Raw genomic sequence first — 17281 nt, 5'->3', positions numbered from 1 at the left:
GATAAATTAGTTTTTGTAATAACTTATTCCATTAGTTGCTACAAGCAACACCACTTTCCTCGTTTCTTTTTTTATTGTCTGCTTAAGATCCTGCTAAGGATGTTGGTGCTATTGTTCTCAATAGCCCAGTGGTAGATTGTGAAAACGATTATAGAGCCAGTATAAAAACAATTTCACATTTCTTACCGAGTTTTCCCGTGACTTCACTGTTTGATACTCGATTCGATTCACCCAGGAGATTCCCAATCTGAAAAGCCTCCAGTCGTTTAAGTGATGCTTCGATTAGTGTTCAAGTCTCAACCCCGTAAAGAAGAATTGAAAATATGTAGCGCCGAAGAAGGCTCGTCTCAGTTTTTCGTTAGCGAATCATGGGCCTTCAAAAATTGTACCTTTTCTTTTAACAATCTACCTTCTCTATTTAGTGTCACCTTGCGTGTTATCTGTGAAGATTATTTCAATATACCTATCTGAAAATTTTCAGTACGTTCTCATCGATATCTTCTCCGGGGTTGTTTTGTATTATCTTTTCTTAGTAGATATTAAAAAGTTGGGGTGATAAGATCGTTTAGGCTTCGTGCAGTTGGTTGTCTTGCCTGATTTTTTCTGCTCGACCATAATACAGGTTTCTGATTCGTCTGAGATCTCGTGGTCATCGATTCCAGTGCTCCTTAATATAGATATCAGTTTATCGTGTTTTGCTCTATTAAATGCTTTCTGCAACACTGGAACATTGAATATGGATGTAATCCATTCCCTTTTTGTCCATAATTTTTCGAAATTCCTAGTGAAACTTACTAGCCTTATTGCTTTCCCATCTTTATTGATTTATGTTGCTATTTCTACTTTACTAATTGTAATTAGATGTCCAGTGATACAGGTTACATTAGATACAAATGATTCTTCGTCAAATGTTTCCATATGTACCTTACACCCTGATGTAGATTTATGGATTCCTTCAGCTTCTTTGACTTCTTTATGAAGTTAGTCCACTTATTTTTGCCTTAACTAATAGAATACCTTATCTCTTTATCAATTTACTATCCATCATTCCAGTACTTCATCATGTTCTTTCCATCATATTCAGTTTCATCGTTCATCCTCAGTTTATTTTTCGTTGGTATTGCTCTCAAATACTTATGTTATTTTCTGATTCGTATCATTTAGTATTGCTATGACCTTTTTTATATTCGTTATATTTTCTGCATTAGTTTACTTGTTTCTTTCTTTCTTCTTCTGATAGTACAGTCTCCCTGCGGGGGTTTTCGATCATTCTTCTTCCTATGCCGTCCCCATTAACAGAGGTTGGCGACCACATTTCTAAAAGTTTCTCTATCTTTTCCAACGTGGAACAATTCGTCTAGTCATGTTTGTCCAGTCTCGAATATTTCGCAGCCATGACTTCCTATTTCTACCTATTCCCTTTTTGCCATCGACTCTACCCTGCATGATGACCTGCAGAAGACTATATTTATAATTCCTCAGTATGTGTCCAAGGTATGCAGTCTTGCGTAATTTTATTGTTCTCAACAATTTTTTGTCTCGACCCATCCTTCTCAGCACTTCCTCATTGGTGACCCTGGCAGTCCATGGAATTCTCAACATTCTCCGGTATATCCAAAGTTCAAAGGCTTCAAGCTTCTTAACTATTTGCGCTTTTAACGTCCATGTTTCTACCCCGTACAATAGTTGGGACCAGGCGTAACATTCAACAAACCTCAGTCTCAGCGCAGTATTCAGATTTTTGTCACAGAACAATTGCTTGAATTTTAAGAACGCTGCCCTTGCCATTTCTCTTCGTACCCTGATCTCTTGGTCTGGATCTAATTCTGTGTTGATGTAAGCTCCCAGATATTTATATTTTGTCACTCTCTCTATTTGCTGTCCACCAAGAGTTAGTTTGTCATTATTTATTGGACTCCTTGATAATATCATAAATTTGGTCTTATCTGTGTTGATGTCATATGATGATCATAATGGCTATTTTTATTTTTGGACTTGCTTCTCTAAACAAATCAATCGAACTGCATTGATACCAATCACGTAGATTCTTCAAACAAGAATTCTGCCTTCGGTCGACAGATCTTCTTGCTTGAATCTTTTCCTGTATTGTGAGTTCTAAAATTTCGTATTTTGATCCTCTCATCATGTCTGGGCGTTCCAGTTTTTTTGTTTGTATGCTGGTGATTAGTTTTGTCTGTTTACCAACCTTCTCCAGTACTTCTCTATTTTTTGCATATTAACAATCCCATTATTTTATTTTTTAATTCGTTTTTTTTTGTTTCCTTAGTGTATATTTAATTATTCTTACATCAAATTGTTCCCTATTGGTTTTTTTATGGTTTATAAACAAATAAACGGTTAATGGTGGTGTAAAAAATATTCAAATTGTGATTTGTACTACCACAAGATGCAATACCAATGCAGTGTCAATCTGTATTGATCGATTGCTTTCAAAAATAATTTTATAACTATTTTCATCAATTAACATTCACTTCAATTCACAAAATAGGTTTTCTATTGTTTCTTAATCTTGAACATTAGACAGTTACGATGGTATCGCATATAAAACAAATTCTGGGAGTGTATGTTCATGTCTTAGTGCGTCCTATCCCTATGCGATGAGAATAATTTGTTAAACGCGTATATAATAAAGGTAATAAAGATCAGGAATCACATCTCCAACTAGATATTTCTTTAAGATTTAAATACAGGGTTGCCGGAAAGTCCTCTTACAGTAATAATAATGATAATATTTCAACATCGCGCCAATGTTTGTTGACGTTTCGGTGCATACGCACATCGTCAAAGACAGCTGTTTGGTCACGCAGACAGACAACCGTTAGTTTCGAGTGAGACATGATGGCGGACACAACTAAGTTACAATTGAAGAGCGTTTGGTCGCTGACTTGTGGTAACACAAAAGTTGTCACAACAATAAAACAATGGACGACATTATGAATGACTTAGTTGTTCGTTTTGAGAAACCATCACCATCCAGACCAACTTTGCTATCGTGGAAGAACAAGACTTTTCCATTGGGAACCGTTTTCTACGCACCAAGAAGTGGAAGACCAAGCAGTCGAGCTGAAACTTGTGCCGGCACTGAGGAATCCATTGACCGTTAACCGTGAGTTTGGTATTCCACGGTGAACAATGCAATACCACATGCGAAAGGATTTAAAAGTATCTGTTAATGAGTTGAGTGATAATGACATGGATCGCCAAGTGCAAGCGTGCCAATTACTGCTTCAACGCTGTCCGGGAGCATGTGACAAACAAAATGTTCTGTTCACTGATGAGTGTGCCATTGACAACATTTATTTCTTTAATCAAGGAAGTGGAAAACAACCCGTCTCATGTCATGATGGCTGGTATGGGCTGAAATGACTTCGCTGTTTGGGCCATATTTTTTTGAAGTCACCGTAATTTAACACACTTATCTGCAGATGATCAACGAGTGGTTACTAAGGCAATTGATAGCTTGACACCGTTTATTTTCAACAAGATGGTGCTCCGCTTCATTTTGCTCTCGCCGTCCGCAACTGCCTGAATGAAATCTTCCCGGACCGATAGATTTAACGAGGATCTCCCAACTGTCCTTCAACAATGCCTTGGTCTCCAAGAAGTCCAGATTTGACTACGCCGGACAATGCACTGTGGGGTTTCATTAAAGAGGAGGTTAGAAAACGCAGATGTTTCGAATGAGGACTTGCGGAACGAAGTTCGCTAAGCTTTTACGTCAGTAACTCCTGAAATGCTGAGACGGTTGAACATAAGGACATGGCGGCGTATCAAGTTGTGTTGCGACAATGAAGGTATAAATACCGATGTTTTTGATAAATAAATAACTCACAAACAAAATTGTGTTACTATTTTTTCTATCTGTAGTATAACAAAAACAATCCATTATTGTAAAGGGACTTGTCCACCCTGTATATGCCATGAATTTTATTATATTACTGACAAGTTATTATATTACCAAAGTAACCAAATTGTTTTACCGTAAGTAAGAGCTATTCCAAGGCCTGGTTTAATTAGTTTTCTATTTTTTTTTGTTGTAAGGGGCTTAGGTTATCTTATCTAGAGCTTCTTGAGCTGCTTAGTGAAGGCACTGTTTTATTGTATTGCCATAAAAACTTCTTTGATCTTATTTGAGAGTCGCGACCTTCTAAAACATTGACAACTAATTGTATGGTCTCCTTTTTTGCGCTGGTGCTCAGAATTGCGATATCCACACCGTTGACGCAGTTTATTGAGACACGAGGTTCTTATATCTTGACCACATTTGACTTGGGGTGGATAGTCATACCCCACATAGTAGGGGTAGATTGTGATTTTAATTAAATTAAGTGCGGAACATTTCTTTTTCTATTTATGTTTATGATCAAGTAATATGTGGGTATAGAGAGAATCTAATAACAAATTTTATATTGTAGGGCTCCAGTGATAGCGGCAAAGGCGGCAGCGATGTTGCGACACCCCCCGCATCCCGTACCCCAGGAATCGACGTTTCCAGCAACGTACGGACCTTGTACGAGTTCGTCATTCCTCAATCGTTGGTAGGAAAATTAATAGGCAGACACGGTTGTTTCGTCACGCAAATCAAGGACAAAACTAACGCCTTGATCATCGTCAGAGCACATCCCACCAACAACAAAATGAAGCTTTGTCTGGTAGAAGGTACGCGAACGGAAATAGACAGTGCATTGAAGATGGTCAGAGATAAGTTCCCTGCCAAAAGGTATCCGGAAATCACTTTGGAAGAGGTCCATTTGGTTCCAGAAGTACCAACAGTGTCGCTAATTTCTGATCATTTATATGTAAGTGTACAATTTTTACATTACTCATTTAGTTCTTTTTGATGGACTTTCCTTTATCCGTATCTTTATTAAAGAGGATTTTTTCTAACGTAGATGCACCTCCAAAAACTGTTTGATACGATAACGAGTACCGAACTTTTTGTAAAAAGTGCTATATAAAAGAATCTCTTTTTTGCAACCCATTCTTACGAATTACTAAGAGTGTTACTAGTGGAGATCAACATTATATCTTTGAACATACATGTTAAAGCTTACGACATTGATCTTACAAGGTGGAGGTCCATTTTAATATTTAACGAGTTGAATTTTCATTATTTTTTGTATTGTTTAAATTTTTATTTAATTAATAAAATTCATAATTAGTCAAGGCGGTAAATTATACCAATAATGGTTTGTTTTTTTCCGTTTATCAGTTAACAAGGTTCACAATTATATACATTTTAAGGTTATTGATAGATTAATGACACCGCTAAGTTGTTGAAATACTAAATAACAATATTTGCACAAATTTTTAGCTGTAGATAGAGAAAATAGCATCTAATACACGTTCTTCCATAACAGTCAGATTGCGCATGTTCCGATTTGATGGAGCAGCTGAACGTGTTCCGATCTAATGCGCCGACGCTCGTGACAGCGCGGCATTATTTGAATTTTGTAATCGTAAGTCGTAAGCTCAGTCTATCACCTTTCCCAAAAAAGACAATATCCACAGAATCTTTTATAAGATTAATAATCTTCAGTGCTGATATTCTTCATTTTGTTGATCTTCAGTTATTGAGGTTTGAATCAGCTTTAAGACATAAAATAGTTTAGTCTTTCGATTTATGTTTATTCTATAAATTAAATTTGATCATTTTTCTGTGATTTCATACGGTTCAATTTTTAATTCGTTAAATTTTATGTCCAATTTATTTCCATTTTCCACAAACACCAAACCGAAATTGTTACGGCTTTTGTCATAAACTAGTACTTTGCCCGTCACCATGCAACGGGGGATTCAATCAATGCTGGATTTACAGAATATACGGATTAGTTTTGTAAAATTTTCGTGCAATTTTTTTTTTATTTCTTTTGAATTTATTCCTGGATATTTGTGTGAAAAAACCATTCCGATTTGATCGTTTTCTGGAAAGCTTTTCACATTTCACACGTCAAATTTCTGAATGTTCCGGTAACGATTTTGAAAAAATTAATATGTCATCTATTGAGCCCACTATAAAGTCTACAAGTTTGTATTATCTTATTGTGTTACAAATATAATGGAATATATTTTTTTCAGTTAAAATTGGTGGAAGGCGTCAACAACGACACCGTCCTTAGCTGTCTCGTCGCCCCCAACCATCTCTTCCTCCAACAACCCACTCATCCCTCGTATCCCAGCCTGAACCTACTCACCAATTGTATGAACGGCTGTTATTCCCAATCTGAATCCCCCTTACTACCCTCCCCCATACCAGAAAACACGATCTGCGCCGCATACTCAGTCCACGCCTGGTACAGGGCGATGGTATTGTCGTCGGACGCTGAATCTTCCTACGTCAAATTTTTGGATTATGGAGGATTCGCATATGTAGATAATTCACAGCTAAGACAAATCAGAGGTGACTTCATGTTGTTACCTTTCCAGGCAGCCGAATGTATGCTAGCTAATATTAAATCTGTAAATGGTAAGTATTTAGCGGATGAGGTAATTGTAGCTTTTGTCAGATTAACCATTGATCAGAATTTATCGTACTTAAGTAACAATAAAGCTAGAATTTACTACGACAACAACTACCGCAGTTGCACAACTCCATTTTCTCGTCAAAATCGACCATAAAAGAGATTTATGGTCTGTTTTTTTAAGATAAAGACTTGGACTTGCCCATTATTCATTGCAAATGACTAATTTTATCGCTCAAGCAGAATCTTTAAACGTATTGGCAGACACGTGCAAATTAATACAGCCTCAGTTGACAGGTTAAACTCACCAGTACAAAAATTATCGAAATTGACATTTTATCACCAAATACATTAGTGGTCTAAGATCTTTGCCTGGAAAAACATTTTTCAGACAGTTAAAATTAAATTTGAACAAAAATATTATATTCTAAAAGATTTTAAAAAACCGTCGCAATATCTTTTTTCAATTACAAACTTGCTACCAAGTCGATTCATCTAGATATAATATTTTATTTGGCATTTTTTATTAACTATTGTTTCTTTGTTTTTGTACTAATTTTATAGTCACTCCTGCTGCTTTTCCACCCGTCATAATACGTAAATTTCAAAATACAATTGATAACTTTATACGTAATAGAACAATAAAATTATTAACAGCTGATATAGAATTATCTGGTGTACAAACGATATTTAATGGAAAGTTTTGAAACATTTTATAATCAACTACACATTTATTGGTTATAGTCGAAGAAAAAATAGATATGACTACAAGCTTTTTATAGTTTTGTAATATTCACTGGTGTAGAAACCATATCTGGCTTACAAGAAGTCTAACTTTTACAGAAGGCTACATATTTTCAATCGGGGCGAGTTTGCCTCTCATTTAAGATATTTGTCCTTAAAATATTTCGTCGTGACTTCGGACAAGTGCCACAGGGCTCAATCTTATTGAAAAACAGCTTTACCTTGACATCAACTTTTTCCTAGTTTCTAATTTTCTACCATATCATCCTTTTTGCACGAGATCTGATACTTTTATAAGAATAGCAGCTCCAGAATATCGTCTTCAATGGATTTTAAACTGTTTGATAATTATGAGCTCCATGCTCCATAGCAGACCAGTATGGAAACAGACTATGTAAAAACCAATGGCACTATTTCTTTGAAATGTAGCCAAAAATCAACAATTATCATATTCCTTTGCTCCATGTACACAACGGCAAATGATTTGGATGTAAGCGATCGCTTTGAACAATCTTTTACTTCTAACTTGAATATTTTTTTGGTCAGTCATATCCACACTTCATCGTGGCAGCAGTTTTGTAACATTTTGGCACAAATCATAGAATAAAACCATATTTTTGGACAAAATTATTAAAAGTTAAAATCATTAACATGAAAGATTTCCATGTTTTTAACGAAATTGATTGTTTTGACAATTTTTTGCTGCTAAAAACCAACTTATTTACCATGAGAAATGTCAGAATTTGAGAAAATTATATTAAGTCAAGCAACTTCTGCTAGATGGCTCTGTGCACCCAGTTTTCCTACAGTGGACTCATCAACATTAACTCTTGCTGACATTCTTGGCTTGTTTTTCTATTTCTCATTAAAAACGCTTCGCTTGCCTTCACTTTTCTTCGACATTCCCCTTTTCCATTCACTGTAATAGTTCCAGTATGTTTTATTGTGTTGCAAAATCTGTTTGCAAAGGACCAATTTGGTATATTTTAATCCCTATATTGGAAAAAACCTAGACTTAGATTGGCTGGACACATTGCTAGAATGTCAGATCACGAATACACGAAGAGATTAACATTGTCAAAACCAGAGGTCACAAGAAGCAGAGGACGACCATGAAGAAGATGAATTGATGATGTGGAAGAAGACCTACAGATTCTAATGGTCAGAAGATGGAGGGAAGTTGCCAGGAATCGACAGAAGTGGCGACCTCTTTGTGAGCAGGCCAAGATCCACGAAGGATTGCCGAGCCACTTATGATGATATTGGGAAAAAAGGTACTCTTCATGTAAGACAGTGCCCGAAGACGTAGCCTCGTTCTGTAATAAACTTTTAAACCGTGGCATTACCGGCCATTAATTGTCCTGCATGTTTCCCGAACTTACCCGATTGGTCATGTCTGAAATATACTAGGTAGAAGACCAGGGTTAAGAATTCCGTCTATTACAGACACTGGCCAAAAAATAACAACTGTAAATGATATATGTGACAGTCTGCCTCAAAAAGTGATTAACACCATCATTGGAAGTATGAGAAGATGGATACCTGCAGAATTTTTGGGTAAATAGACTCAAACATGGATAATTGATGCCACACTTTGAATATTCATGAATCTATAACTGTTACAGACTGTTCTACTGTTCCGTATTATGCCATAGAATATACTCTACATTGATATGAAATCGACTATAACAACATAATTACTATATTACTATACATTAATTGTGAAACGGAATATAATGACATATCTATTATAATACAGATCAATGGTTTAACATTTTTGTTGTATAAAAGCTACAATTTCTTACTTACATTGAACACTGCTTTAAAAAAATGCAATAATTATCTAGATAACTGTGATAATTCACAAAATATTAAGAATTATTAACAAATATACACAGATTAATTAATTTTTAATTGTTATAGTTCCATATTTGTTCATGATAGATTTTACTATCTTGGCCTTTTTCAGGAGGTACAAACTTATCACTAAATTACTGAAAATTCCTCTTAGTTGATTTTGTGAAGTTTGTACCTGGCGAAAGAGCAAGAGAAATATGCCTTCAGGTGTTTGTCTCCTCGGCAAGGAGGCTAAACAACTGTATATCTCAGAAAGAATACATTTGTATATATTTTAGTTCACGATTATAATCGATGAATATCGTTCATGAGAAAATCTGAGATTTCATTTTAAAACTAGTATTGAATATCAAGATGATTCTGTGTGACTCCCCATTCACTATTGCCAAGACCTTTCTTTCTCTCAAAATCTTTTTTACCTCCTTTGATGCTTCTTTTTGTTCGTTTTCTCTTCCAATAGCTCCTTTAAAATTATTTTAGATATCTCCAGTAGTCGTCAACATAATACAGGGTGAATCATAACTATTGGGACATAGACTAAGGACAGGTTATTTGGACCAAAATATGGCTATTGGGCCAAATATGCCTTAATAAAATGTTGCTGAGAAAAAGATACAGGGTGTTTACATCAAATGATGTTTACATCATATTTTCTAATAAAAATTACTAAAAAGTTTCATCAGAAAAAGTTTAGACTCAATTTGATCATTAGGAATGATCCACGTGGCGCCCTCTATGACAAAACGTAAAATTGTAAATAAAATACTATTTCTTGTCTAAGATTATGCCTCTGTGCCAATTTTGATAGCAATTTATAAATATACAGGGAAACTATTAGCAAAAAACGAAAAACAAAAATTAACTTGTAACACCCTGTATCTTTTTTCTCAGCAACATTTTATTAAGGCATATTTGGCCCAATAGCCATATTTTGGTCCAAATAACCTGTCCTTAGTCTATGTCCCAATAGTTATGACTCACCCTGTATACGCAAACTCTTTACTTCTTTTTTTTATTTAGTGTGCATAAAAAAGTGTGCATCGCCATGCCCCCTCCACTCCATCATATCTTCTTTATCACGTTTACTCTTATATTTTAATAGTCTCGGTAGTTTTTCCTAGCGTTTATTTTAAAGTGTCTTTAAAATCATAAAACAGTATTCGATATCGGGGTCAACATGATTCCAAGAGAATCCTAGACACTGTTTCCAAGACCTTTTCTGCTGTCAAAACCTTTTTACCTTCTTTGTTGGTTCTTTTTGTTCGTTTTCTCTTCCAATATCTCTTTGAATCTGCTCATTATCCCGTTTAGTGTCCATGAGTAGAGCCACAAAATTTTCTTACCAGTTCATTTGAAGTAGAAACCTGAACACCTTAATAATTCCAATTGTGCTTCTTCGAATAATATTTCCATTATCTATTGATATAGTTGAATTGTAATCGGATTTGAAGTTTTGTAGAAATGTTATATGAACGCCAACTGTCATAGATGGTATTTAATAGAAATTCGTGAACAGTTATATTTCCGAACTAAAATTATCTGAGCAATTACAGTTTGTTAAGGACTCATAAGCAAGTCCGTTCTAAAAATATTCCTCATTGCAGAGGACGGGTCCTGGCCTGAAGAAGCATATAACCTAGTAGCAGATCTTGCAAAAGGATCGATAATGTATACACAAGTAGCAGATTATACCGAAGACGGACTTCCGCTTGTATTGATCTACGCAGTCATAGGAAGCCAGGTAAAGTATACTTTCGTTTCGCCAATTAACATTGACACTCGAGCTTGTTTCAGTGCTCAATAACACCATTCGTTGATGCCGATCAAAACGTCACGTTTTGGTTGTATACCATACAAGACTACACGGTAAGCTGCTTCCTCTGTAATTCCCGAAACGTCGACAGGTTCACCACCTGGCAACGTTTCGGAAATTAATGACCTAAGCAGTTTCAATTTATTTTAAATGTAGAGGTATTATGGTAGTATTTGAATAAGTAGTAGAATCGTGATTTTTGTATATACATAGTTGTAAGTCAAAGAAGTGAATATGTACTATTTAATACAGGATTTCTTTTTACAGGAGCCACTCTTTCAACTATTTATTTTTCATTCATATTTACTATTATGCGATGTCTTTACTGTATGCTTTTGACATATTTAGATAAAGGTCATAGTTGTTCTTCGTACACCCAGCAAAATATCTGTAGCATATGGTCGTGAGACTTGAGTACCAAATTCTACCTCAATACTTGTTTTTTTGTTAGTAGTTGATATTAAGCTCCTCTGAAATATTCTGGTTTTCTTCTTTCAATTGTGTTCAGCCAACCACTTCATCATTATTGCTTTTAAAGTCCAGTTATCGCCTCGTCAGAGTGACTGTTAGTGTTCAGTCAGCTTCCAAGGTATTTAAAATCTTCTATCCGATAACAATAAAAGATAGATAGATATCCAACAACTGCACGACTTAGTAACATGAATTTTCTCTATTTAGATCCATTTAGATTTCGTCTCAGGTTTATAATAAGTTTTTCCTCAGTTGAAAGTGTTAAGTCAGCTTTTCTGAGACTGTACTCGAACTCTTTTCTGCTAAAATTCATTTTTAAAAGTCCCCAAGTCAATTTTACACTAGATAGAGCGTGATTTACCAGTCAGTTTGCTATTTCGGTGCCTTGGACCACTTCATGATCCGGCACTCATGTATCCTGATCGTCGCTGGAATTTCAGTAAAAATATTTATTTCTTTTTTTGCCCCCTTAATGAAATCATGCGTATTTTTTCATTAAAATACTGAAATGATATTTATTTAACTGCTGTCTTTATTTAATTTACAATGTCTTTATTAAAAGGTTCTTTAATTTATTAAAAAGCACAATAATTTATATTAATTTATTTAACGAATTATACATAATTTATATAGGCGAGAGTGACATTTAAATCGCGGCCGCGGGTCTTCAAATATTAACTGTCCCTTCCAAATAAAATGTCCTGTTAATATATGCCAGTGCCGTTAGCTAGAACCATCGGCAGCCTTCTCGACTAGCGGCGAAATTATAACGGTAAAGGCAAACGGGTATTTTCACATCGGTTGGACCGTTTTTCTGGAAGGTCCCTTCAGGTAAATAGAAGCCTCTCGTAAAATCTAAAACATAAACATGTGAATAAAAACATGTTTACAGGTTAAAACTATGACTCATATTTTTACGTAACAATATACTGCCTCTTTCATTTATTATGCCTATTTTGAACTTTGTTCAAGCAGTAAACTTTTTTTTAAGTATAAGTACACATATTGACTTTATCTTTTTTTTTACTTTTTTTTTTGACGTCCAAGTACAATTTTTGTACTTGGACGTTGAAATAATAATTTATGTTTACGTAATTTCAAGTTTTTCCCAAACCCACTTGGATATGCCTTGCTGCAGTGGTATTTAGTAAAATGTCATTGTTTCATTTTGTTGTCATTTACTTTTTTATTCCGTTATTTTTTAATATGTGTCACCTGTCGGCTATTCCCAGTCTTGTATTATCTGTCATCTGTCTTCAGTCATTCGTCATTTGTCATCTATCATGTGTCATGTTATCTGTGATTTCGTAGGTTCATTTTATTTTACTTTTGTATTCGAGCGTCACTGATTATTTCCTCTTCAATTCTTTCCGTTTCATTCATTCAGTCCGTTTCTAACCCTATTTTTTATCATCATAATGTTTTAACTTATTTTCAGTTGATTTATTGTTCTCTCAATTTGGGTTTGGACATTTCTGTTGTCTATTTTTGAAAATATGTGGGATGTTGTCCCAAACAAAAACAAATCATTGGAAACAATTCAATAGCTAATTATAACTCTCCTACAATAATTTATTACTAAAACAACATCTACTATAATTGATTATATTCGATTTTTTCACTTTCTGTGTGGCACTTTCCCTCTGTGGACGTGGACTATAATTTCAGTGATTTTTTAGATAGGCTTGTCAGTATTTTCAATAATGCATTTCCTTTAATTACAATTAAGTCAAAACATCACAAAATCTGGACCACCAAAGTTAACCGCTTGTCAGCCAAGAATATGCGTTCACTGCTGTACATCAAGAAATTTACTACCAACGTCTTTGTCACTGAATATATCTCCACGTGCAGGGGAACCTATCTAAAACAAACTTATCAAAACAGCTAAAAAAATGTAGTATGGGAATCGTCTGGGAAGCTCTAAAAATAGAGAATACTTCGTTAATTTGAGTAAAAATATAACATCATTTTGTCACAACATCCTATTTCCTATCTCCCCAATTCAAAAAAGGTCTCGAATTCATTCTTTATAAGACAAGTTGAAAATCTACACTGATCCAAACAATCAGTAGTATCAAAAGCAAATCTTCCAGTAGTACTGATGGGCTATCCATAAAAATTTTCTTAAATCTCCCAAAAAATGTGTCCTGGTCATAATAATTAACGATTCCTTTGAAAAAGATTGGCTGGACACATTGTTAGAATGTCAGATCACGAATACACGAAGAAATTAACATTTTCAAAACCAGAGGGCACAAGAAGCAGAGGACGACCATGAAGATGATGGATTGATGATGTGGAAGAATACCTACAGATTCTAGTGGTCAGAAGATGGAGGGAAGTTGCCAGGAATCGACAGAAGTGGCGACTTCTTTGTGAGCCGGTCAAGATCCACGACGGATTGCCGAAGGTATATTTCCAGAGTGCCTAAAGACAGCCGTGGTGAAAAATCGAATGTCTGTAACTATAGACCTATTTCCTTACTTCCGGTACCATCCAAAATTATTGAGAGACTTATAAAAGCCCGACTTATGTCCTTCTCGTTGAAAACAACATTTTATCACGAAGTTAGTTCGGCTTTTTATCTAATAAATGTACCTATAGTGGTGATGCTATATTTTCTGTTCTACATGAGGTCTATCAAGCACTAAACAATAATCTTTACACTGCTACTTTACACAAAGCATTGTATGTGGAGTACCACAAGGTTCAGTATTGGGTCCTCTACTTTTCCTTATCTTTATAAATGACATCACTAACTTAAAAATCGATGGAAATTTTTTTCTTTTTGCTGATGATGCAAGTATTACCTGGAGGAACTCTAATATTGCAACTCTTCATTCAACTATAACTTCTGATCTACTTAAAATAAAAACGTTGTTCGACTCTAATTTACTCTCTTTTAACGTGGATAAGACAGTAGCATTATCCTATAAAGGAGCTCTTTCAACCCTTGCTTCTTAATAACAGCCAGATCAGTATCGTTGACTATGTTAAATTTCTTGGTATTTCTCTAGACAGCAACCTTAAATGGCCCCTTCATTCGATTTGTTAAGTAAGAAACTAGTCTCAGCCTGCTATGCAATAAGATCTGTTTCGAAGGAAATAAATTTAGCATCTTTCAAAATAACATTTTTCTTTATTCGAGTCTCATCTTCGATATAGCCTTCCTTTTTGGGGTTCTAGTACAGCTATCTTTTTGACCTTGGAAAGAGAAAGTAGAATAACACATTGGAAAGACCATATTATTCAGTGGAAGAGTTTCTTAATGAATAACTAAGAAATTACAGTACATTTAGGTACAAGCAACTAAAGCATTTTTATATATATTTTGGTATCACGTGCAGGTTTTATTATGCAATTTGCAATTTAGTTAAATTTTGCAATGGATTGTATATTTTATTATCTTTTATTTTGTGATATTGACGATTTATTTTCCTAACCATGGACTCCATTGTTCTATTTCGTAATTCCATATTTTATCCTTTAGTCGGGCATTGTGTCCTACGAAGCTCCATTTTAATTTCCCAGCATGTTCTCCTGCGTCTTTTCTATTCTATTATATACACTGTTTAAACTTTTTTATACAAATTTTTCATATTGCTCAAATAGTTGTCAATGTTTAGTTTAGCTCTTGGACTATAAACTGCTGTTTGCACGTTTATAGTCGGAGAGTTAGATTAGATGTTGTTTATATTTTGCAACGTTGCAAGATTTATTTGTTTTATGTTCACATCTTGGAGTTCCAATCGTGTATATACAATTAGTAATTAAATTTCTTTATTATAAGTAAAAAGTACAACAATTTTTTTGCCGTCTCATAAAGACATGACGTTTTAAAAAACCGTTTTTTGCAGGGTGTAGTATCCTAAATCAGCACTTGGTAGATAACGGTTTCGCCGAATGGCTACAAGAGGGCGACACTCAGACTCACCGCCAGGAAATCGCAGAAGGAGCTGTAGGCGGCGTATCGGCATGATTCGTCGTGCTACCCTTTAGTTTTTACCCACAATGGGTCTGTTTTAGTCACTTGGTTATCCAGTAATCAAGCACTCGTTACATATATTTTTTTCTTTCAAAAATTGTTACAAGTTTGTTCTTTAATTACCGAAAATATTTTTATATATAGTTCTCGAAAAACATTTTTTGAGCACTCGACAGTAACTATCTATATTCTGTGGTAATAATTACCGATAAAAAAACAGAGACGACACTAAAATGAATCACAAATAGTGATTTTTTTGCAACATACAAGATACCAGTGAAATTAATCTTAGGAATTAATATTCGTTAATTTAGTCATATTTGAAAAAACTTGTTAAAAATATCATTTGTATGATTCTTTTTGTGACATGATTTAGTAATATGTCTACTCTGTATATATTAAAATGATTTTAGAAAAGGAATTGAGAAAACCTGTGAGTAAAGAACAAACTTCATACAATTAATGTTAATCTTTATATTGTAAATTATCTGATAGTGCAGTTAGCTGTAATTGCTGTTTTATCGACACGATTTTTGTCCCGCTTTTATAAGAAAAACTGATTTATATTGTTAACTAGATGATTTAATATTTTATGTAATATTTTAAGGTTAGTTTGCACGACTGTCAAATATAAAATATATCTTGACATTCAAGTTTTACTTGCTTTATTTAGGTTGGTAGTCGCTATGGGCGTAATTTTCTGTTGTACTATTAGTATAGTTTGGCGAAACTGCACTTTGTAAAGATTGCAATTGTGATTTTCATTTTTTTCATCAAATATCTCATTCGAAACATAAAACAGGTGAAGTACGTGTTGTAATTTTGCGTTTGGTGTCACATTAAGAAGTAAATTCAGACTAAAAAAGTAAAATTTTCAATCTAAAATATCATAGGACTTTGGAATTGTTATTTATGGGATATAATCTAGCGTAATGTAGTTAAATGATATTAAAATAAATAATATTAGTGTATCAGTAGAAAATGTTCCTTTGATCGATTAATTGTTGAAGATGAGAAAAACTACCACTGGCAATCTCCACATTGAGAAATAAGAAGAAAATATAGTACATGTGACACTAACAGCTGACAGCTAGTGACTAGTTGCGGCTTCCTAATGTGATTCTAAATATACACTTCTCTAACTTTGTTATTAACCCATATAAATTATGTAAATGTCTACAGGTGGGCTGTAAACTAGTTTATATAGAATATCCTTTTTTTCGTATTTTAAAGTTGCTGCTAACGGTTTAAAACATTTTCCTGCTCACCACTATCACTGGATCTATATATATATATATATATATATATATATATATATATATATATATATATATATATATATATATATATATATATTCATTGATTAACCGAATACAACACTAAAACATTGACTCTATGGTGGTTCATTGCAAAACAGTGTCCGGTAGCATTTATATAGTGATCCTTCGTACCAGATTAATGCATAAAACTTCAATCAAATTTACTACGATATATCCCTACATTGATTGAGGCTGCATCTTCTTTTTGCTTTATTTGTTCCTGGTCCATACATTCTATGACACCATGGACTTCAAGTGTCTATAGCTTAACTATAATGGAAAGATGTTACCAATAATTTATTCTTAATATATATTTTATAGCGAATTAGGCGGCACACAATTTTTCTCTACTACAATCTTTTTTTCCTTATTACTAACAACCTTTTTTATATCCCAATCCTATCTATACCTTCCTTTACATCCTTGTTCTACTAACAATGAAAATTAGAAGAAATTGAGATGCCTTTGTTACTATATATTATTAGAAAGATTCGTTTTTGAACTATTTACAGTTTTTTATCATCCTTGCAATTGTTTCTTTATATTGTTTTTTCTTCTGCAAATTTTTGATATAGCACAATAATTTCTGATCCCCTAACTACTAACT

General features: G+C 34.1%; 1 protein-coding gene across 3 annotated transcripts in view; it reads left to right on the top strand.

Moving 5' to 3' along the window:
- spoon (A-kinase anchor protein spoonbill) overlaps window positions 1-10902 on the top strand; it is a 108586-nt gene extending 97684 nt beyond the window's left edge. For all 3 annotated transcript variants that reach the window (XM_072525088.1, XM_072525089.1, XM_072525090.1), the window contains exons 3-5: window positions 4437-4820; window positions 6100-6487; window positions 10688-10902. In XM_072525088.1, the coding sequence (XP_072381189.1) occupies window positions 4437-4820; window positions 6100-6487; window positions 10688-10887 (972 nt within the window). In that variant the 3' untranslated portion in view covers window positions 10888-10902. The remainder of the gene's footprint in view (window positions 1-4436; window positions 4821-6099; window positions 6488-10687) is intronic.
- Window positions 10903-17281: the final 6379 nt, after the last annotated feature.

Source organism: Diabrotica undecimpunctata, chromosome 3 (assembly GCF_040954645.1).
Source record: "Diabrotica undecimpunctata isolate CICGRU chromosome 3, icDiaUnde3, whole genome shotgun sequence".
NCBI classification, from domain to species: Eukaryota; Metazoa; Arthropoda; class Insecta; order Coleoptera; family Chrysomelidae; genus Diabrotica; species Diabrotica undecimpunctata.
Note: the sequence above shows the minus strand (reverse complement) of the source record. Positions and strands in the feature narration are given on the sequence as shown.